The sequence below is a fragment of the Mya arenaria genome, chromosome 3, assembly GCF_026914265.1.
Source record: "Mya arenaria isolate MELC-2E11 chromosome 3, ASM2691426v1".
In the NCBI taxonomy this organism is placed as follows: Eukaryota; Metazoa; Mollusca; class Bivalvia; order Myida; family Myidae; genus Mya; species Mya arenaria.
Window position 1 is genome coordinate 8,452,593 of NC_069124.1, and position 25,579 is coordinate 8,478,171.

General features: G+C 35.9%; 1 protein-coding gene across 2 annotated transcripts in view; it reads left to right on the top strand.

The window, feature by feature from the left end:
* Positions 1 to 11,574: 11,574 nt before the first annotated feature.
* Positions 11,575 to 25,579, top strand: part of LOC128228336 (lon protease homolog, mitochondrial-like) — a 37,956-nt gene continuing 23,951 nt past the window's right edge. For both annotated transcript variants that reach the window (XM_052939595.1, XM_052939596.1), the window contains exons 1-3: positions 11,575 to 11,928; positions 15,692 to 15,909; positions 16,142 to 16,230. In XM_052939595.1, the coding sequence (XP_052795555.1) occupies positions 11,580 to 11,928; positions 15,692 to 15,909; positions 16,142 to 16,230 (656 nt within the window). In that variant the 5' untranslated portion in view covers positions 11,575 to 11,579. The remainder of the gene's footprint in view (positions 11,929 to 15,691; positions 15,910 to 16,141; positions 16,231 to 25,579) is intronic.

Here is a 25,579-nt window from a genome sequence, read left to right on the forward strand (position 1 = left end):
GGGTCATGTTATATGACATGTTAATCACAGTTTACATAATGCAGAAAATAAATTGAAACAATAAGCTAACCTATTTAGTACATGTATGTAAATAAGGCTTCATTTTGATTTTTAAATATCCAGATTTGATGTTTAAAGCCGCACTCTCACAGATTGACCATTTTAACATTTTTAAAAAAAAAAATTGTCTTGAAAAGAGCAACTATTTGCGTAAATATCTGCAAACCAATGATAAAAGATTGCTGACAAAAATTCAGATTTTCATATTTCTGTTCGAAAATTAATGTTTTATGGCTTAAACCGTTTACAAACGTTTTAAGAAAAATGCATGAAACATCATTTTTTTTAACTTTAATATATAAAAATCTACGATCTGATTTTTTTGTCAGCAGTCTTATATAACTGGTTTAAATGGATATTGGCAAAAATTGGCTCGTTCCAAGAAAAAAAACACAAAAAACATGTTAAAATGTTCAATCTGTGAGAGTGCAGCTTTAAGTCTGATTATAACTTACTACTGTGAATCATGTTTATAATCAACCACAAAATAGTAGTTATAATGCACCAGTCAATTAGTTTGTGGATAAAATCTTCCTTGAATGAAGTGAAGAATTATGCTTACTTCGTGAATTGATTTAAATGCGATTTTACATTTTTGTTTTGAAAACTCGTAACAATAAACGAAACCGCATGAAAGGTTTCAAGGGAGTTCATACTAAGCATGCTGAGGCGTAGCCAATTAAAGGAATGTTTGGTACAATGGAAATGTTCATATTTATGACCTTGAATGACAATTTAGTATATTAAAGCGACACTCTTATTCAAAATCATAATATGTACACATGTATTACAAACATCGATTTTGACTGATAAACCTTTAACTACTTGCTAAATAATGCATTTAAGTAAAATATTAAATGATTGGTGAATGCTAACAGATTTTACTGTGACCTACTATATATTCTCATAAGGTAGAAATACCGTGTTTTATGCTCATTTCTTTCAAATTAAATTCGGCATCCTTCTAAAGGACCATTGGTTTCGACATTTATTCATCCTTTTTGCAGTATTAAAACAATATTATAAATTGTGGTTAATCTTATTTGGGAGCAAGAGTAAATCTTTAAATATGCATAGTGCTCATACTTCAGAATGGGCCACTTTAGACTCAATTAACTACGTTTTCCTGGGTGAACCCACGGATGTTAATGGATGTGAAGCTTGCAGTCTAGCAGTCTGGCAGTGCAGCAGTGTAAATACACTACTATGCGGAAACATATACTCAGAATCATGAAATTAAAACAATAATGGAAATAGTTTTTTAAAGTATATTACATGTAAACTAATTTATACTGTTTTGGAAAGAATGCCAGTTTTATATAAATAAATATAAACAATATTTATTCTTTTATTACTTCCCTTGCTATTAAATGACATTGCAAATCGTACAAATTCGTTATGCAGTTCAAGATCAATTTAATGAATATGAAAACGTTCTAGGCTTATTTTCTTTCACAAGTTTTTTCTTATTATTATATACTTGGGTGAACATTATATAAAATAAATCAGCTTTTGGCAGTGCTTTTTACTGATGATTAATACTACATCTAAGCTCTAAGTTGTGAATTGTAATGATTAAAGCAGATAGTGACAAATATTTTAACACGTAAACGTTAAAATGAAAATACAGAAAATGAAGTAACATAATAATAGATAAAGTTAGTCTGAAAAAGGATTTCATAGTTGATGATTATATCTCTTTTTTAAATTGTTGAAATGACGACAACAGATATGACAACTTCATGTTGATATGATTACAGAAAAATTACTGTGAATGGAAGTCAACCACGGACTGCAGTGCTTGTTATAGATGGTTATTACATACAGTTTCACATATCATCACTTGATAATACGATGGCCATTTTGTTATGTAGTTGTATTTGAATCTCTAAAATGTTTCTTATGTTCTAATATTTAAATGCAACAACCATTCTCGTTTATACGCTGTTTTTTTTGTAATACTTGAAAATAAGTACTTTTGAGTACTTTTCAGGTATATAACATGTCACAGCCGAGCGAACCTTGCACAGAAAGACGCAAATATTTTACATTCTAGAATCTCAACACACGATGTACCAATTTGATTTGTTCCACGTTTCTCTACTTGTTAAATTAAAAGAAAGGCTATAATAAACGTTTTCATTAAACTCCCTATTAGTTAGTTAAGATATTGAAAATTTGTATATAATTCATTGACTTTAAAAACGGCTAGTAAATTCAAAATTCAACTGAAGATGATATACGAGTCCAGCAGTACGGGGCGAAAAGGGCCCCAGGAGCCAAAATGCGCGGTGAGTATGGTCAACTTTGAACGTGTGTCACAGCCTTTAACGAGTTTTCCCATAGCAGTATGATATACTGGGTGAAAGCCAGTGACTAGTAGAGCATCTGGATATAAGCACATTAGGAATCAGATGATATACGAGTCCAGCAGTACAGGGCGAAAAGGGCCCCAGGAGCCAAAATGCGCGGTGAGTATGGTCAACTTTGAACGTGTGTCACAGCCTTTAACGAGTTTTCCCATAGCAGTATGATATACTTGGTGAAAGCCAGTGACTAGTAGAGCATCTGGATATAAGCACATTAGGAATCAGATGATATACGAGTCCAGCAGTACGGGGCGAAAAGGGCCCCAGGAGCCAAAATGCGCGGTGAGTATGGTCAACTTTGAACGTGTGTCACAGCCTTTAACGAGTTTTCCCATAGCAGTATGATATACTGGGTGAAAGCCAGTGACTAGTAGAGCATCTGGATATAAGCACATTAGGAATCAGATGATATACGAGTCCAGCAGTACGGGGCGAAAAGGGCCCCAGGAGCCAAAATGCGCGGTGAGTATGGTCAACTTTGAACGTGTGTCACAGCCTTTAACGAGTTTTCCCATAGCAGTATGATATACTGGGTGAAAGCCAGTGACTAGTTGAGCATCTGGATATAAGCACATTAGGAATCAGATGATATACGAGTCCAGCAGTACGGGGCGAAAAGGGCCCCAGGAGCCAAAATGCGCGGTGAGTATGGTCAACTTTGAACGTGTGTCACAGCCTTTAACGAGTTTTCCCATAGCAGTATGATATACTGGGTGAAAGCCAGTGACTAGTAGAGCATCTGGATATAAGCACATTAGGAATCAGATGATATACGAGTCCAGCAGTACGGGGCGAAAAGGGCCCCAGGAGCCAAAATGCGCGGTGAGTATGGTCAACTTTGAACGTGTGTCACAGCCTTTAACGAGTTTTCCCATAGCAGTATGATATACTGGGTGAAAGCCAGTGACTAGTAGAGCATCTGGATATAAGCACATTTGGATCCAAGCTGTTTCCATATTAATTATATCATCAGCCGAAAAGGAGTTAATATTTCACCTTCTCTGAATATATTCGCAGAAGTCAGTATAAAGCGACTTAAAACAATAAACTAGAAATGAATGGCAGTAAATGCTTAATGTTTTTTGCAAAACGCTTAATGCTTTATGCGAAATGCTTTTTGCGAATTGCTTAATGCGAAATTCTTTTTGCGAAATGCGAAAAGCTTCGATTCAATATTTTTTACCGTTGTTAGCATAAATTGAGCAGAATCATTTTGTATGAAATGAAAAAAGGAACACATTAATTTGAAAAAATACTTTTATCTGCATGTAATGGAGGTGAAAAATAATACGTTTGTTGTGTCTATTCATTAGAATAACATATATAAACACACCAATACAATATAATATTCAGAAACGGTAAAGTAAAGAGGTGTCCTAGAGAAAATATGCCAGAAAGTCAGTTAGATTGCGAATAGCAAGATGTGCAACTCTGTATATTGCTGTAAACGCGTTAGGTTAGAAAGAGTATCGTTTCTTCCACCGTATAATAATATTTCTGTAGCAGTATCAGTAGCCTATGTCTTACATCCCCTTCACTGCCGGGAGCAGTGCTTTTAAAATGCTTCATGCGAAATGCGAGATGCGAAGGAAATCCGTTATTCAGGAGGTGTTACTATATTTAGATTTCACATAGCACGAGCTTCCGTAATTCCGTACCCGGCCATTCGATTGGTCGAAAGTGAAACTATTGTTCTATTTATAGCATTTGCATAACGCATTTCGCAAGAAGCATTGAGCCCCGGCGTTCCATAGTAAACACATGCAATATTTTAAGAGCTTGAGGCCGTCGCGAAGGCCTCCGACCCCCTGAATTACCATGAAAACACATGGGGGCCTTAGCGGCCAACAGAAGTCAATTTCAGAAGTTACGCCCCCCCCCCCCCCCCTAACTGAGAAACCTGGATCCGCCACTGATTTGTCCGTCATATGCGCATGCATGCCCCCGTCCGTCCGTCCGTCCGTCCGTTTACTTTTCATTAAAACGAACTCAAGGGCAGAAACATTGGCTAGTGATCCAAGATACAAGAATATTTATTTAAAGTCGGGTATGTGTTAACAGGAAACATTAGCTCAATGAGATATTTTCCGAAATGAATAACAACCATACATAACATATCAAATAACAGTAACAATTAATGAGCTTGTGACCTGGAAGTACATATGTTAAAATGAACACACATTGAAGCATGCATACAAATACAAATAGGAAAAAAGGATTAGAGCTTACTGAACAGTGATTATACCAACAAGTTTACGCACGGCAAGTCCTCTATTAAATTTATTCAATGAGTGACCATGTAGCCAAAACAGACCCCGCCCTAGTTGTTCAGTGACAACGGAATACATAGAAGCATTTTGTGATGAAGTTGAATATCGCTCAGCCATTTGCTATGATTCTGAACTTTACCAATTATGTATCGACGGAATGGTATTTAACAGTTAACATATCAGAGAACATGTATATGCGAATGTGAATTGTTACATGAAAAGACAATACTAAACATTGTAAATTATTTTCACGATGCTTTAAGACGAACATGATATTGTTATAGCGCATGTGGCAAGTAGACTTATCATTTACTGTTATGAGCGAATTACCTGTTCTGTTTTTGAAAACTTTTCTTCAAACCTTGAATGACAACATCAGCAAACAGGAATCAAGAAAAGATATGATGTTTCGCCTATTTTCTGATTGGTTGATAAAGTCGTGGCCACGATATAGTTAAGTCGTGACAACGAGATATTAAGTCGCGGGAAAGAGTAAGTAACTCGTCGGAACGAGTCATTGCACACATGTCACCTCTATTTCACCGTAGTTTTCTTTGCATTTATTTTAGGCAAACAACAACGGAAATGTTTTATTTGACCAAAATAAAAGTTGAATGAAAACATTTTCCTCTAAATTTCCTTATACTAAGTCAAAAGAGTATTGCTTGTATGTAAAAAAAAAGATTTTATCTACTACTGACAAGGTTGATGTAGTCGGTAATTTATATTGAATATGAAATGCAGTATTTACATAAATCCTTTTCAAATGATACCAAAAAATAATGGGTCGGAAACCTCAAGTTAAATATCAATAAAACGTTATATGTAGTTTAGTCAAAGGTCAAGCTATAGTAAGCTTTGGTAATGCGATTGAAAATCACCAAATTTAAAGAACGATAGTGGTCGTAAAACATAAAAACTTAACAAAGCAGCTTTAAAGATGAACCACATGCATCACACTGTCGTCGTGCTGTACAAAAAGATCGTCTTAAGGTGGAACGCGATCCTGTGCGAATTTTTAACTTAATGTCTGAAAATTGGTATACAAATAAAACAGTTTATGCCCATTAAGGGACTTTTTTACATTTTCAATATTTAAAATAATTTTCAAACTACGAGTCTTTTTGCGTTCCAGTAGCCTAATAGCTGATATTTTCACAATTCTTCGTTTACCGTTATGAAATTTCTCCATCAAGTGCGTCTTGTGACAACATTCAAGGCCATATAGTTTTCTTTCTCTTGTTCACGTATTTTATTTTTAAAGCGCCTATAACGTCAATTTCCGCGGGGAAAACGGCGTCGTATTTGCTGAAAAAGTGCGCCTTTCTCTATTTTTTTTTGATAAAAACTATTCATTTAATTTTGGATTTTTGTCTAATATATTTATTCGAATTTCCATTACAAATCGCCTGATATCAAGAAAATTGGACCATACCGACTGCGTTTTTGGCGCAATATCAATTAATCTACCCCCTATATGTTTTTTCTTATTCAATACTTATTGTATTAAAACGTTTGTTTATCTTAATAAGATGGCCGGACTAGAAACTTAAGGAGTTTAGTTTCGTATAATTCGTAATTATTTATATTTTATAGCAAAAAATAATATTGTTTATTAAATATGTTCAAATAATACTTCAACATTCTTTTTTTGTTAAAGTCCGAATAGTATACATTATTCAATCAGATTTGGACTGATTATAAATTAACACATTCAATAGTTTCTATGATTTCATTTGGTTAAGGGCTGTTATAGCTCAAACACGCAAACGTACACACGTGTATGCAAACATAAAAACAGAATTATCATACACATGTTATCGCCGGTGTAACATTCATTTTTGACCCCGTTGAATATTATCTGTTAAACGGATGATGGTTCAATTTTTAACGTTCAAAACCAACCCACTTCCACCCACTCAAACGTTAACTAATTACACTTCATTGTGTGACAAATGACCCTCGTTGAAAGTTGATTAAGGGGTTATGTTCCATATCAAATTTAATCAATCGCATGGTCATACTTGCTTGAAATATTAATTGAATATGTTTTTCATTCAACCATTACCGATTGGCTACATCAAACTTAGATCCCAAAACTGACCCCTATAGTAGCATGCAAGGTACGTATCAGATGCGACTCAAATTCTTGATAAACATACCTATTTTTTATATATATAGTATGTATGCACTGTGCTGTTTGTGGAGTTTTGTACTGTTCTTCTATGTTTCTTGTTTGTGATTTTGAGTTCTATGTCTTTGGCGTTTGCCCAGTGCCACTTTTTGCTACTGAGCTTGTTTCTGTAGCTTTTTGCATAAATATCAAAGAATTGACGTTAAAGGGCGTGTTACTTAATGGTATAACCTTTTGACATACGCCCCTCCCTTAAACCCGAAACTGAAAAAATGTATTTAAAAATGCTCTACATATGTTCTGCCTATACGCGAGTACACGGCTGAGACCACATGATTCTGAAAAAAAAATATTTGACTACTTGAAACTAAAACGGTCGATTTCAACTCCTGCAAACTCCTTAATGTGTCCCACAGAGATACGGTCGCAGCTACCGAAGCCAGAACTTCAAATCGATGCTTATCAGCAGCTTATGTAGACCAGTTTTTGTAATAGTCAATAAAAACATTATTAAACAGTATAACTAATTCGTGTTGGGATTCTTTTTATGGTATGTACAACTGCCATTACCGGCATTTCTTGTAGTAAAACAATTCGTTTATTACAGATGAATTTTAAAGTAGAATTAACGGATTTAAGGTTTGGATCTGCTGCACATGCCATGACGCCTTTTTATGGCTCGGAGAATTTCCGGGAATTTTATTTCTAGGCAACCCTTTCCAACACGGAGTTACAAGATCCAACCCAGACGTGTTCTGTTGTCATTGGCAAACCATTTCCACGGTGAAATATCGCAGATTACGCTATATTACATAGCGTTCTCAAATGTATTTAATGCAAATGCATTTACTTGGAAAACGACATCACCCGAACCAGCCAAAGGCCAATTTTACTAAGATATATGAACAGAATGTTTTTTTTCCCGATCGGTCATAAAATAAACAAATATTTCCCGATCGATCGAAAATCACAGACGAATCCTTCAGGTTATGAAGGATACTGAGTTTAAATTAAATGAAATGTGCAGAAAAGGCGGTATTACTACCTTATGAGACAACAGTAGATCGCATTAAATATTTTAGCACTCGCCAATCATTTAATAATTTGCGGTTTCAGCTATTAAATACACGATTATAATATTTTTAATAGTAATTACTATGCGTTTGTTTTTTTTTTATGGATGTGAAGCTAGCAGTCTAGCAGTATGGCAGTACAGCAGTGGGAAAATATTACGCTGTGGAAATGTGTACTCTGATATAAAACTCAAAATGAAAACTAATTCTTTAGTCCCAAACATATATTAACGTAAGCAGTTCATGTATCTATCTTGTACATGAAATTATTTTTCTGTCCCATAAACAGATTACAAAAGACGCTAAACATTGTTTTATTACTTCCCTTGATTATAGTGTTTAACTGTCTTATGTAAGAACACTCTACATAAATATACAAAACGGACAACAGTCCTTGCCACGCAGTATACCGGATGAATTTCAACCAATACAATTATTTTGTTTAGGCCTAAAAAATAAATTGTGTGGTTCGGGTCACCCGACCCTACCTGGAAAATATCGCCGACCCTACTGTTTTTTGGGTGCGACTTGCGAAAAAATACACTCCAGAACGTCGGGATTTTAAGCTCATTAACCCAAGATGAGTTTCGAAGATGTAGAGATAATGTTTTTGTTCGAGCCGGGATCTGTATCTGAGATTGACATGTCAACATCCGACAAGGGGCCATGGACCCGTTTGTATGGAGAACAGCTGTACGATATTCCTGTCGTACAATTTATCGGGAAATTCTCCGACTTTCCGCTCTTTTCGGGTAAGGTATATACAATGGAACAAAATGTCTCTGGATAATAGTATAAGTTTTCCCAAACATAAGATTGAATGCCGTCTAAATTCAATATACCCCACCCACCACTTCAGGACAAGGCATAACCCTTTTCACTTGTCATGTTGTCAGATGCAATCATAAAAAATAGTTTAAATAAAATAGCAGCAGGGCAAACATACTACTAGTATAGAAAGGAAATATTAAATACTAAGAGTTTTGACATAGGCTGGTGCCTGACAACTTTACTTCTTGGAGAATGGCAGAGAAATGTTTTTGAGATGCTGAAGCAGGTCAGTATTGTCACATTTAATTATCAATATGTTTTGCTTTCGGAAGGTGTGTGACGAATGACAACAAAACTGGCAATGACACACCACTTAACTGCAGCGATGCTCAGCAATGTCCTTATATAACTGAAATTCTGTTGAAAAATGACAAAAACAAAGCAAACGAACCTGTACCAAACTAAAAAAAAAAAAAAAAAAAAAATCCCTACCTACCCTACCTTTTCTTAGGGGCCATGTTACCCGAACCACACAATTGATTTTTTAGGCCTTACAAAAAGTGTCATTTTTACACTGTCTTAATTGCACTGTACAAATTGCAATTGCCAAAATATTCATTTTCATTTTTAAAAATATCTTTCGCCGTGTGTTCGTGAACGTAATGACAATACACTTTATTAACCTTACAAGTTGATTAAGGAGCAATCCTCGGATACTGGATAAAGACTTTCAGTTAACTGGATAATAATGTCCTTAAGACGTTGTTTTTTCTATACAGCGTCGATATATAACAGTTATTATAAGTTTATGCCTGACTGCGAATATTTTTGGATTTGATGTGAAAACCTGATCAAGTCTTCCAACTAGCATTGTTTTTTATTGCCCCCTTTTAATAAATTATCTGTTATGTCGTGTATGAACGTGTAGTTTCATTTCAAAATTCTACGCGACCGTAAGCGATGATTCGCGTTAATTTCTGAAAATTCGTATACAAATGAAACTGTACAATTATGTCCATAGAGTATCAGCAGAGATCTGCAGAGATAAGGATCTAGGCTTAGAAAAGCATTGAATAAAGCTTGTGGCATACATTTCACTAACAAAATCGTAGGCGGGGGCGTAGCTAGCCCTCTATTCATGTGGATTTATATTTGTGCTGGGGGGAGGGGGGTCTGGGGTATGCCCTCTCTGAAAACTTTGAAAACCCTGGTGCAATCTGGTGCATTCTGGGCGTTCTAAGGTGCTTTATTTAGTACTGGAAAATGGACACTCACGGTTTTAGGATCGTTTAGTCAAGTACGCTTACCGTAACTTTGGCTGATTATTCCCCCAGAATCATGTGGATTCAGCTCCGTACTCGCGTATAGGCAGCTACGCGCCTGGCAACCATGGTGTTAGATTGTCGGTACACTTGACAACTGTTTATCTACCGATGGGAGACCCCCCCCCCCCCCCCCCACTGCATGGAAGCATACATTTACAAATCATGAAATCTATGTTTTGTTAAAAAGATCGTGTAATCTGAATCAAAATTATAAAACTATTTTTGTCTCTGCTGAACTAGGTGGCATGCAACTCTACCAGGAGATAACGAGAGTCTCCAGGGAAGGACCTGACACAACGCTCTCAAGCAGGCGGTTCCAATCATATGCCGGCGTCTTTGGGGATGAGGTGTTTGCCTGTTTGGTCTGTGATACCGGAGAGAACACTGGCTGTCACTGATTTCCCCGTCAAAAACACCTTGCTTGATTTGGTTGACAAGGACCGGAAGGGAACACATGATTGGTCAGTTTTCCGAGGAAACCCCATAATGACAGAACAAACACAAAAGATCATTAACATGCTAATTGTCTTACAGCGCAGCTTTCAACGAAGAGCGAATCGATATAACGCATACTATGAGAGAGACTTACATCATGGAGCTGTATATAAAAAAAGAGCCAACGACACTTCCGAAAACATTTGATTTTATTGTAAAGGCATTGCCTAAATACCTTAATATGGTCCTTTATGTCCCCAAATACCTTAATATGGTCCGTTATGTCCCCAAATACCTTAATATGGTCCGTTATGTCCCCAAATACCTTAATATGGTCCGTTATGTCCCCAAATACCTTAATATGGTCCTTTATGTCCCCAAATACCTTAATATGGTCCGTTATGTCCCCAAATACCTTAATATGGTCCTTTATGTCCCCAAATACCTTAATATGGTCCTTTATGTCCCCAAATACCTTAATATGGTCCGTTATGTCCCCAAATACCTTAATATGGTCCGTTATGTCCCCAAATACCTTAATATGGTCCTTTATGTCCCCAAATACCTTAATATGGTCCGTTATGTCCCCAAATACCTTAATATGGTCCTTTATGTCCCCAAATACCATAATATGGTCCTTTATGTCCCCAAATCTGGTCCATAATCACCATGGTCCGTAATGTCCGTGACCCGTTCCATGCACATATAATAGTCCTCAAACTCACATAGAACCATCGGGCCTACAAGTTTTTTGAGGCCAACCTACACCCCTGGTTGCTGCTGCTGTTGTTTGGTAGTTTATGATTTATTACCCTTTATCACCTCAATAGTTTGAAATACTGTAAGGAACACACTGCAGCGGCGAATGCCGTATTTGACCTGGGGGTATTTCACCATTTGGTATCTCCACTCTTTTTGTACTGTGCATGTACATTGTATCTAATTCTGAATTTGAAAAGACTAATAACTGACCTATTAACTTGTGAATTTAGTTATATCAGTTAGTGTATGAATTTAAAATGAAATGTTCAAGCTTTTGCATAGAAAAAAATATGCCAACTAACGACATGTGAAAAAAATGGTGTGATGTAACCTATCACAGTTGAAAGCGTTTTATAATTTAGATCAAGATGGCGACCTACATGAGGGCATGTCAAGTTTGCAAGCAAAAAATGAGACTTTTGTCATCTACTCTTTTCTTGAATTCAAATTTAAGTAATTCAGCATCAATAAGAAACAAATTTCAGTTGCGCTGTATTTCATGTACTAGGGCGACAAGTCTGCCAATTGCAGAAAAATGGCAAAAATCAGAAACGAACTTGATGACATTGCGTCAGTTTCATAACAGTTCTAGAACTCTCTCAACTTGCTCTTTAATCGGCACAAGCAAGATAAAAGAAAGCGCAAATGAAGGAACGATATTTACCAGAAGACGAACTGGGTGGTTCAATAATGGGGGTGTGGCTTTTTACAGTTCAAGTGCTTCATCAGGTAAGCCCGACCACTAGTCCAAATAATTGTACGTTGACAGATTTTTTTTTAGATTTTTGATATGGCAAATCATTCATGTACAAATTGTTTAGTATCAAAAGTGGGTAGTTGTTCTGATCAGGATTCTGGGTTAAAGCATATAGCGTCTTTAAAATATCATAAAAACAAGAAATATTACCAGTTATTTTATATTAGTTCCGTACACAAAAATTAAATATCCAACTTATAATAATGAGTTTGACAGCTTTTCTTCATTACATTCTGTCAAAACATAACAATATATACATGAAGGGCACCTGCAAGGCTTCAGGGCACAGTTTTAAATCGCTCGGAACATTTCGGCCATGGCCGAGTTGTTACGATTGTATAACTAGGTCTATCTCGAAGCTTTGTCAGAGGAGGCCGAGTTATTACCATTGTATCAAGTTGTTCCCCTTCGCATAATTGTTGTCTGTGTCAGTCAACTTTCGTTCTATTGGAAAGGTAAACAACTTGTTTTAATGCATTACATGCTTGTTCAGTGCAAAATAACATTTCACTTACATGGTAAAATATGAATATAACTCTTTATGATCAATTTCAACCATAAAATACTTTACTTAAAACAATTTCAATATTTTTAAAACACCCCCGTTTTTTGCACTTTCCCGTTTAGACGTTAGACCTTTGACCTTTGTATACTGGCTATTGTTAAAAGTTTACTGGTACTTAGAATTGCAAACATACATGTGTTTTACAAACACAATACGCTTGATACTAAAAGCGGAACTCAGTGAATTAAAAACACCACACAACGCTTACTAAGTTACTTCCTCTTTCCATTAAAATAAATATACGAGGGTTGATCCAGAATTACGTGGACTTTTTTAATATCGTTGCACATAGAATATAGAAAATTCACATACAATACAACATATCTGGTATAATTCCTGAAATTTTCAGAACAATACATATTTCATTTGCTGAATTACAATGCATTAATGACATATGGTTAAACCTGACCAGCGCAGTCCGATGACGTTTGGGACGTTGGCTCATAAAGCGTCACATTTTTCGAAGTATTTCCCACCAATGCTGACACTCTTTTCATGGCGCGTAATCCACTGTGTATTAACATTCGGGTACCACTCTTGACAAAACGTGGATATCGCATTATGCACATTAACTTGTAGTTGATGGAATGAAAAGCTGACTCTTGATTTCTGGGAATACCGGCGCAATCCATTGGCACAAGATCTGGCGATTATTGCAGATGCGCGACGGTCTCCAAGTCCAACAAGAGAGGGACCCATCTCGCACAAACCTAACGCTTGCCTAAATCATCCATTAATATCCTTTGCACACTTCCGTACCCCGCCCCGACGACGCTCCTTCGATGATGTTCTTCACCAATTTCAGTAACGACCTGCCCTTCGTCTTCTCCTGACCTCGTCCCTTATCGTCCTCTATGGAATCTCGCCCTTCTCTAAGACGTTGATGCCAGTTGAATACTAATGAACGGCACACAGGTTGCTTCAATTTGGCCTCGGCTATCATTTTCATAGTCTGTGTCGGTTTTTGCCCTAATCCAACGCAAAACTTTATCACCGCTCCCGCTTCTACAAAGTTTGATGATGCCATGTTGTATCCCAGACTGTATGTGTAATCAACTCAGAAAATAACGACTTAAAAAGGGAAATGACATCAGAAATTTTAACAGAATAATAGTATGACGTCGGCGTAATATGTGACGTAATTTGGCTGAAATACTTTGATAAACGTGGAAGAAAAGTGAGTCATGAAAGATACATAAAAATTTGTAAACGTAGATTTTAGACGGTGCGCCGACCATGCGTTGCTGTAATTTTAAAACCCGTAATTTTTCAAAACTCATTAATTTTACAGACCTAAAATTCATATCTTCTATGCAGAACACTTTGAATAAGATATTCATGAATTTTTAAATGATTTAGATGATAAATATAGAAAATATGTAAGAAGTCCACATAATTCTGGATCACCCCTTGTATATGTCAATGGAAATCACTGTGTAAAAGTTGAAAATATAATTTTTTTTATATTATATGCCAGTTAAGCGGCCATCTTCAATTTGGTAAAAAAATCTTAAACATAAAGTATTTTCCCAAAAGTGGTCATAAATTTATTGTACAATGTAGTAACAATGTGCCCTTGTTTAAATTCGTATTTGTATCTGTATGAACAGATGTTTAATTTTATATTATAATTGGCACATTTGAAATATTAAGCCCATTCAGACCTTTTTTGTGACTCCATTGGTCTAACTTCTTTTACAGTTATTGTTAAGTACATAAAGTATTACAGTCAAACCTGGTTGAACGGTCACCTGCTTTAAATGGCCACCTGCCTTAACGGGCCGCTCCAAATTCCCCCCGTACGTTTTTACTATATAATGTACGTGCATTAAGCGGCCAACTGTCTAAGGCGGCCACGGCCACTAATTTTTGTCCCCACGAAGCCATATATTCACTAATTAGCGGCCACTAATCCCTTGTCACTGACACTTTCGCTTATAAATTTTTCCAATACACAGCTTTAATTGCATACAGTAGTTTACGGAAAAGAACGACGGCCTCGGGTATCTCCGTCATCCAATGAAAATTGGTTTGTCACGATTGTCATGCGTGTTTTCTCATCGAGAAATCATGTTTATTACACGTCGGCGAATGTTATGATCAGAATTGACACAATTAATGACACAATTAATACGATAATTAAATAATTCAGAGGTAAATTATTAAATACCGACAAAAACACTGGTTATTATGAATTCACAGCGGCGTGAAACGAGTTACGATTTTTTATATATTTTTCAAAGTGCACGGATTTTTATTTCTACGAACAAAAATTTACAATGCATTGTTCTTGATATTTTTTTTTAAAGTTTTATTATTGTCGAAAAAAAGACTAATCGAAAGTGTTTGACTCTAAAAGAACGTGTCGAGTGTATAAAGTTATTAGAAAACGGCCGTAGTGCAAGAAGTGTTGCCAATGAATTTAACTGTGGACGGACTCAAATCAATTTCTTACTATCGCGTAAGCATGAAATTGTGGAGGAATATGAAAGCAATGGAAATCCAAATGCAAAAAGACAGAGGAAAATTACAGGAAATGTGTATGCACATGCAGTTTTGTAAATGTGTAGACTGATTTGTGGTGTGTTTTGTTTATGTTATGCTATGCATCAACATTTATTTAATGTACGGACTACTTTAAAAAGTGAACTAAAATTGTGAATGTACATGTAGTTGTGTAAATGTGTAGACTGATATGTAGTGTGTTTTGTTTATGCCTTGTATTAACATTTATCTAATGTATATTATTTATTAATTTGAAATAAAGTTATTTTATCTATACAAATGTATTTGTATTCAATCTTCTTCAATAATATTGATACAGATGTTATTGATTGTGGTGTGAGGTGGTGGTTAAGATACATACTCCATCTCTGAATAAAGCTAAAGTGGCAGAAATGTCAAACCTGGATTAAGTGGCCACCTGTCTTAAGCAGCCACTTTGATCATTTCCCAAGGGTGGCCACTTAATACAGGTTTGACTGTAACTCAATATCTGTAACATAAAAATATCATGTCCATTAAGTCTTGCATTAAGCAAATTGAAGGTGATGGTAAGTCCATTTTAGTTATTGAGAAGAACATCTTTTAAATACAAAAAAATCATATCACTGATGCAAATTTGTAAACTATAAGTGCAGTTGTCCTCAAATCTTGTCATCCATTAATAGCTGGTGACCAAGGCTCTGATGGTGATGGAGAAGACAAGCCAGAGAGCTCAGCAGATGATAGTGAGAATGTTGCAGAAGAGGAAGCAAGTGAACAGCCGGTGATGAACTACAACATGGCTGCCCTGACCACCACAACAATCCCTGACTACTTCCCTAACATCCCTGTGATCGCCATCAACAGAAATCCAGTGTTCCCAAGATTTATCAAAATGATTGAGGTAAGGTTGACAGAAAGCATGTATGTTACCTCAGTACACAAAAACACACAAGAATTTCATGGTATTTCAATGATTGTTCAATGGATAAAAAATGGTTTACATACTAGATAATGCTTTAATATGTTACTTGTATTTTGTCTTTAATTATGAAGTTAATTAATCTGATAATTGGAAAAATAGCATGCTGGTACTTACAATGTGAAATGCAAACAGAAATGAGTTTTGTTTATAGGTGAATGATAAAAAGCTGTGTGAGTTGATAAAGAGAAAAGTGAAGCTGAACCTACCATATGCTGGCATCTTTCTGAAGACAGATGACAGGTTTGATGCATTTTATGTCATTGATAATCATTTTGTTATCTGCTTCAATAGATTTACATAAGTGAAACTTTTCTAGCTTGTAAATAGTAAACTGTTTTGAAAAGAAATATTATTAGTGTGCAACTATGTACTTCAGGTGAAAACAGACGCGTATTTCTTTTAAAGCTGCACTCTCACAGACTGAACGTTTTGACAACTTTTTATTTTTTGTCTTGGAAATAGCCAATTTATGTGTAAATGCATGTAAACCAGTCATATAAGACTACTGACAAAACATTAGTTTGCAGATTTCTATATTTTAAGTTCGAAAATTGATGTTTTATGCATTTTTAGCTCAACTATTAGAAGAATATGGAGAACTATACTACTCACCCAAGCGTCGGCGTCAGCGTCGCCTATTTTATTAACCAAGTTAGATAACTCTTAGTTGCATTTAATGCAAATAATAGGCCTTTATTATTCGACTTAGATATTGTGGTTAAGATTTTTCGTGTTAGCACATATATGTTAATATCTCAGCAACTACTTGAGACTTAATACAATGGTACTCAACCAGCCAACCTACTTAATTAACTAAGTTAGATAACTCGAGATTGCATTAAATTCAAATAATGGCCCCTTTTTTATTCAACATAGAAATTCTGGTTAAGGTTTTGCATGTAACCACTTTTAAGTCAATACCTCAGCGAATATATCATGTATGGCATTGAAACTTTACACACAGGCTCCCAACCATTTAACCTTTTTCTTTAATCAAGTAAGATAACACATGTTAACACACATAGGATAATATCTCAGCAACTACTTGATGTATTGCATTGAGACTTTATACAATGGTATTCAACCACCCAACGTAATGGAATAACCCAGTTAGATAACTGTATTTTGCAAATAATGGCCCTTTATTATTAGACTTAAAAAATCTGGTTAAAACTTTCCATGTAACCACATTTCAATCGTAACAACTCGGCCATCTCCGACAAGCTTCGAGATAGACCTCGTAAATAGTAGTAAGGATATACGAAAGTGTGATGCGGCTGCCGGCGATTAACACCGTTTTCAATCCGCGTAAAGAAGGCCCATTGTAACAACAAGGAAATGGATTGTGTTAAATTAAATTTGCTTGTTTAAGAGAAAATATTTATTGTAACCTCAAAAAATGTTCGTTTTATGAATATTAAGATGTTTTCTTATAGTTGAAGCACTCTATTTCCTCTAGAAAAATCTTGAGCACACAGAAAATGTACTTGACAGTCATTGAAATGATCATACGGTTCATGGCATGCATGAATCATTACATCGGATTAAATGCATGCATGGACTAAATGTCAACATTTTCTCAACAGTTATAGGAATACCCTATGAAATGTAAGTTTTAAGTCATACTTTGCCGTATTATTTTTCACACCATGCCTTGCCATTAAACAACATTACTATTCTGTAATATCATTGATTGCATTGTGCAGACATTGTGTGGATTGTGGTAGGATGGGTGTGAGCTTGGCACCCAGTCAGCTTTACCAGCTGAAATCTATGCATGCCTTTACTTCAGCATTATTGGGTTTGGGCTGCAGATTTTTTTTGTGTAAACAGTTCTGTGGGGTTGAGGTGGGGCGGTGACTATCCACGCAATAAGCTCAATTGTTAGAGTACCAATACAACGTTCATGTGGATATGCACCAGACAATTGTAACCACGGCCTCCCCAGGTCTGGGGAATAGTGGGGACTTTGACTTTCAGTACAGCCAACCCCGGCTAAAATCCCCACCCTGCACAGACGATCCAATGGCAAAATCCCTGCCAAATGCCCCCACACCCCAGGGACTCTAGGTAAGGTCCATTCCCCTCTATATTTTAAGCGAAGATAAAACCACCGCATTCAACCAGCACTGCAGGGCCACCTGATAGGTAAAAACACGGCCCATTTCCCCTGGTTAACCCCAGTATTCCCCCGGACCTGGGGGGGGGGGGGGGTACAATTGACTGGTGCACTAAGTTGACAGATCTTATCTTAAAATTGTATTTGTTCAAGGCAGATCATGCTTCACTTTACTTCCTAGGCTGTGGATAAAACCCACTCATTAGAAGTTTCCTTACACATTATACTTGTCTAAATCTATAATTATTAGTCTTAATATCTTTGAGTAAATTGTCATTTTCAAAAGAGTAACTGATAAGATACTCAACTGATTTATTTTTTTGTAAATAAAAGCCTTAAACAAATATTTAGCCAGGTTACTAAGCTTTTCAGCAATGTATACCAGACTTTTTTTTAATAATACTTAATCTATTTTGAATAATTAAAGCCTTTATATCACTCTTCACCAAATGACTGTTTTATGTCCAACTCCATAAAATGCAAACAAGAATAATTATGCCCCCTTTTGAAAAAAGTGGGGTATATTGTTTTGCACATGTCGGTCGGTCGGTCGGTCGGTCGGTCGGTCGGTCTGTCTGTCGGTCGGTCGGAATACCAAATGGTTTCCGATCAATAACTTGAGAACGCTTTGACCGAGGGACCTCATACTTGGTATGTGTATTGGTCATCACCAGCAGATGAACCCTATTGATTTTGAGGTCAGTGGGTCAAAGGTCAAGGTCAGTGTGACCTTTACATGAAAAACGGTTTCCGATCAATAACTTGAGAACGCTTTGACCCAGGGACCTCATACTTGGTAGGTGTATTGGTCATGACCAGCAGATGAACCCTATTGATTTTGAGGTCAGTGGGTCAAAGGTCAAGGTCAGTGTGACCTTAACATGAAAAACGGTTTCCGATCAATAACTTGAGAACGCTTTGACCCAGGGACCTCATACTAGGTAGGCTTATTGGTCATGACCAGCAGATGAACCCTATTGATTTTGAGGTCAGTGGGTCAAAGGTCAAGGTCAGTGTGACCTTAACATGAAAAACGGTTTCCGATCAATAACTTGAGAACGCTTTGACCCAGGGACCTCATACTAGGTAGGCTTATTGGTCATGACCAGCAGATGAACCCTATTGATTTTGAGGTCAGTGGGTCAAAGGTCAAGGTCAGTGTGACCTTTACATGAAAAACGGTTTCCGATCAATAACTTGAGAACGCTTTGACCCAGGGACCTCATACTTGGTAGGTGTATTGGTCATGACCAGCAGATGAACCCTATTGATTTTGAGGTCAGTGGGTCAAAGGTCAAGGTCAGTGTGACCTTAACATGAAAAACGGTTTCCGATCAATAACTTGAGAACGCTTTGACCCAGGGACCTCATACTAGGTAGGCTTATTGGTCATGACCAGCAGATGAACCCTATTGATTTTGAGGTCAGTGGGTCAAAGGTCAAGGTCAGTGTGACTGTAAGCTGAAAAAAGGTTTTCTGATTGTCCATATTTTTTATTGTTTTTAGCTGCAAAGTTATTTATTGTTTCCGATGTTTTTCAAAACATGCAATTCAAATGTAAAGAGTGATTTCTATTTATAAGTATCTTAAATGTAGGTCAACATAACTGCAAAACCTAGAGATGCGCGTGCGCCCTCTGACGTCATTCCCCAGTGTGCTACATTTTGATCTTTAAGCGTATAAACATTGAAAAGCATTTTTTTAGAAAAATACTCCACAAAACAAGATGAAACTTCGCAAGTGTTTCCAAGGCAAGCCTTTGTATTCATCTAGATGATGGAATAATCAATCATGCGTGTTTTAGCTGGTGTTCGGGATTTGTGCCCTGTTCGAAAATGTACCGTCAACCAGTAGGGCATATAAACTGCTCCAGAGTCTTTGGCGACTGTACGGGGAACATAATGCATAACTTATTCATGCTGAATCATTATTTTATTCATGTAAAAATAGTACTTAAATGTGTTTACATATGCTGTTATACTCATTTCTATATTATATATAAAAAATTATGCTTGTTACAATATCATGAATAATGTAGTCGGTCAATAGAGCTATTCATAGCTTTTTTTTTCTGTGTTATGTCATATTAAATGAAAATAAAATTTGATTTGATTTGTCTAAATGATAAAAAAATACCCTTAATGCGCCTTATTGTGGCTAATAAAGTCCTTGGTGGTAGTGAGCTGTATTATCAATCTTGCTATAACCCGACGTTTCATCAGTGAGACTAAGAATTAACTAAAAATGATAGTAAAAGACAGAACAGCTTGGAATTGATAAATGAAAGAAAGCATCTGAGAGAAGATATTGGGAAGCTGAGTTTAAAATTGCCTTCTCTGCAATTATTCATAAAACATTTTAAGTAATTTCTAAACAATTTCTTAAATTGTTCAAAGTCCAAGTGTTTTGAAATAAAAGTATGTATTTACGATACATTCAATGTTGTGTAAGTATTATATCATTTATCATTGTGTAAATTATTATATCATATGATCAGTGAGATACTTCACTTGGGAAAATGACTTTGTATTATGTATACTGGCCCTGGTCATTTCATTTTCATTTGATAGGTCTGTTAGATTCATAGTAATCCAGTCCTGTAAAATTAAGTTCTTTGAGCATTCCTGTTAAATTGTGGTATTTGTTCAGTTGGGACCACTTATATAAAAGTAATAGTTTTAACAAAATACTTGAATTTATTTTATTTTTAGTTATCAATTTCATTTAGTTTAAGAAAATATACAAAATCATGTAACAAGCAATGAACATATATAGAATGTTTAAAATCATCAGGCAAATCAGTCACATTTATGTCTTACTATATGATACACATTCTTAAATTATTAAGTCAAAGTAGCTCATTGATTGCTATAACTTCTGTGGTTTGACAACTATTACTCAAGAGTGAAATCTTTTCAATTAAATAATTAATGCACCATAATGCCATTTTGTAATTCACGGTTGTCATTATTGAAATAGTTAATGTACTTATTAGCAACACTTTAATTGCCATTAAATGCTACTACTACTGTGACTTGACAACTATCACTTAAGACCTGTGAAATTCTTTCAATTAAATAATGAATAAATAATTGCTACAATTAACATGGTTTGGCTCTATTAAGAACATTCTGGTATTATCAAGACTGACGCTGACAGCAATATCACCTATGGAGGCAAAAATTGGGCTTCTTAAATAAAAACAATATTAAATCGAATAGAAATGTCAAAAATCTGTCAAAATTAATACACAGCTGATATTAGCTTTGAATTAAGTAAGCAACCATCGTCAATATATATAAGCAAACTTGGTATGCAAACATTAACATCTAGAGTAGAATATAATATTGAAAAATATCTTTACTGTGTTAATGAAAATAAATGTAGAATACCTATAGCAAAATTTAGACTTTCGTTATACGACCTAGCCATTGAAACTGGAAGGTATATAAACATAATAAGATCGGAACATAAATGCTTACACAGTAACATGAATGTCGTAGAAAGTGAATATCACGTCTTACTCGTATGTCCTAAATACAAAGACCAACGACAGCAATATCTCAAACCTTATGATAACTAATGACCGAATCTAAATATACTTGACAATCTTTATGTCCTCAAAATCTGTCCGCTTTATCAACAACTTAGCGAAATTTATCTATTTCTCATTTTGCCTAAGAACAAACGCTTAATAGCAATAACACTTAATAAATTGATAAGTTTTCTGAATGTAAATCTTTATGTATTGGAATTTGTAAATTGTTACCATGTCTTTTTTGTCACATGACATCTATTTTAATAAATGTTTGACCTCTCTGTAAATAATTTGTGTTCTCTGTTCCATATTGTTATAAATGTGCATATGCCGTTTACTGCTTAATAAACATATGTTATGTCATTATAACTTTTTATAACCTTTTTTTTTACACAAAAATGATACTAGTTCTAGTACCACATTGAACCAGCAACAGTGTACAAAATAATTTACCATCTAATTGTTACACACAAATAAGAAAGTGTTTATCATTTATATGATAAATGTCAGCAGGGCTGATAAAATATTGACCCCCCCCCCCCCAACACACACCACCCCACCCCGACCCACAAAAAAAGAAAGAGTTGGCAAAATATTGCAATATTTTGCCCTAAAAGACATCAACTCTTATGTTTTTTTCTGTGTTACATGTACCTGTTTTTTTTTTTTTTAAATATTGGTTATGAATGAATTCTGAAAGGTACACGCTGTCCATAAAACATGAGGGTATGAAATGACTGTAAACTGGCCTTAGTGATTACTTGCAGCTGATTCAGGTCTTAAAAATACAAGGTTGAGACCTCCAGCTTAAAGAATTCTAATTCAAGGGCTTTGGCTACTGTTGCTTGGAGTTTGTTCTATACTGATGATGCTCTAGACGATGATGCACTTTTCTGGGCGGAAACATATACTTAACTTCTTTTCTCTTTTATGCCCCTAGATCTTCCCATAGTTTCTGGCATTCTTTTTCAGAGTTTATCTCACAATACACAATGCAATCATCAGCAAAAAGAGTTCTTTAGTGAATTTGGACAGGGTAGTTGTTTATTAAAATCAGAAACAATGTTGGTTCGAGAACACTTCTCTGTGGAACTCTGCTGCCAATAGGTGCTGGGTTGGGTACAGCTTCCTCCACTATGACATGCTTTTATAGTTCTGTCTGATACAAAGGCTTTTATTGATTCCAAAAATTCTTATACCATCGTGGTCCAGATTCAGGGGCAGTGTCAAACACCTTACTTATAAATGTCAAGTATTGCCATGTCATGCTGCATCCTGTGGTCCATGGATTTAGCTAGTTTATCAACCATAGTTATTAGTTGAATTTCACAGGCGCAATTCTGTTGGATACTAATTAGGATGTTATGTTTATCTAGATGCTGTTTAAATTCTGTTACTGACTACTATGTGTTCTTACAGCAAATACTGGTTAGGGACACTTGGGCTTAATTACTTGCTTTAAATCGATCACCTATTTTGAAACTATGGAGAGGTTTGTAGTTTGCTAAAATTTGGAACATACCCTGTAGTTAGACATGACTGGAATATGTTGCACAAGTATGGCACTCAAGCTTCTGATAGTTCCGTAAGTCTTTTAGCAGATATCATCTAGCTCATAGATGATGACCATATTACCTATAATTTAGTCCTATTTTACTACAGTTCAACTTGGAGTATTCAAAGATCATGCTATGATGAATGATACCTCCAACCATTTCTACCAAGTGAATATGAAATCAATCTATAGTCTGCTGATTAACTTGATGTTTGCGGTGATGTAAGCTGAAAAATGTTGCCCATCAATAACTACAGTAACTGAACCCTTGCACCCAGGAACTTGGTATTCTAGTTAGTCATGAAGTAGATCAATCCTATTGATTTTGGGATCAGTAGGTCAAAGGTCACGGTTGTGTTGACCTAAGGAATAAACATATTCCACTCAGTTTATCTGGGAGCTTCATACTTGGTATTCCAGTTGGTCATGGCAGAAGATGACCCCTATTGATTTTGATGCCAGTAGGTCAAAAGTCAAGTTCACAGTGATCTTGAGGTGAAAAAAGGGTTTCCACTCAATAACTATAAAAGAACACTGTCTTGGGCCCTGGAACAATGTGTTGGTCACCAGTCTGTACGTCACACATCATTTCTGCTCATAACTAAAGAAGGTTTGGACCCAGGAACTTTATACTTGGACCCAGGAACTTCACACTTGGCATGCAGGGTTGTCACGACCAGTATATGACCCTCATGATGGTTCATCTCCAGTCCAAGAGTACAAATTTCATGTCCATCATTGATTATTTCTCACCTACGGCCACACAATTGGGAAAGACAAAATGTTTTGGGATTTTTTTATCTTTTTGGGCTTTTTGGAAAACAGCCTTACTTTGTTCCTTTTATCTGGGAGTGTGTTCATTTTTATGCCCCCCTCGAAGAAGAGGGGTATATTGCTTTGCACATGTCAGTCGGTCGGTCGATCAGTCCTTCCGTCCGTTGGTAGACCAAAGCTTGTCTGAGTGATAACTCAACAATTTCTGGAGGTATGGTCATCAAACTTGACATGAAGGTTGGGCCTGACCAGTAGATGACCCTAATTGGTTTTAGGGCTCATCGGGTCAAAGGTCAAGGTCACAGTGACCTTTAATGATAAAATAATTTTAAAGCTTGTCCGAGTGATAACTCAACAATGCCTAGTCCTATGGTCATCAAACTTGATATGGAAGTTGGGCCTGACCAGTAGATGATCCCTATTGTTTTGGGGGGTCATCGGGCCAAAAGTCAAAGTCACAGTGACCTTGATTGGTTAAAGGGTGTCTGAGTGATAACTCGACAATGCCTGCACCCATGGCCCTCAAACTTGACTTGGAGGTTGGGGTTGACCAGTAGATGCCCCCCAGTGATTTTAGGGCTCATCAGGTCAAAGGTCAAGGTCACAGTGACCTTTAATGATAAAAGGTTGTCCGAGTGATAACTACAACACTGCACCCATGACCCTCAAACTCGACATGGAGGCTGGGCCTGACCAGTATATGACCCCTATTGATTTTAGGAGTCATCAGATCAAAGGTCAAGGTCACAGTGACCTTGAAAGAAAAAAGCTTGTCTGTGTGATAACTTGACACTGCCTGAACCCATGGCCCTAAAACTTGTTACATTTTGGATCAACATGTCTCTTAATTTTATTTTTAATATTAGTCAAGTAATAACAGAGCCATGTGTATGCAATCCAATGTAAAACTAATGATAATTTTTTTGCTCCCATTTTTACTTTCATTTCTGTGCCAAGCCCTTTTAAGTGCATTGAGTGTTTTGGGAGACTTCACAATATTTCTGGCGCTTAATCCCCATATATGGCTTTAAGTTGCCATACAAATTTAAGTCTTCATTACAAAATATACTGTATGTCTCCACTTTAACCATAAACACACAATGAGAGGACTATTTAAAGCATTACCATGTGTCAGAATTATAGATCTTTCTTTACATTTTATTTGTCTAATTGTATTAACGGTCTCTTTAGCAATATCCTTGTGCATCTTTGAGTACTTGGCTTGACAGTTTGGTTTTTAATACATTGTTTTTAATGTTTTATTTGTACACAACAATGATGATGATAATGATGACACTATGCTATGCCAAAACCTCAACACATTTTCTTCAAACAAAAAAGGACAGTCATTCAGAATAACTTTTATTACATCATTTGAGAAAATAAACTCATACAATCAAGGAAATAAACATGCATCTGTAAAATCACAAGTCATGTTATGTGTTCGTTAAATTCAACTTAATAAAGAAAATAAATATTGGTTGCAGTAAGCAATGCGCGTCACTTCTAATAAACATTCCAACAGACTGAAAAATAAATCAATACAAATGGAAAAACTGTTTGCAAGTCAGCTAGTATTTTATTTTATGCCTTATCAGATTGC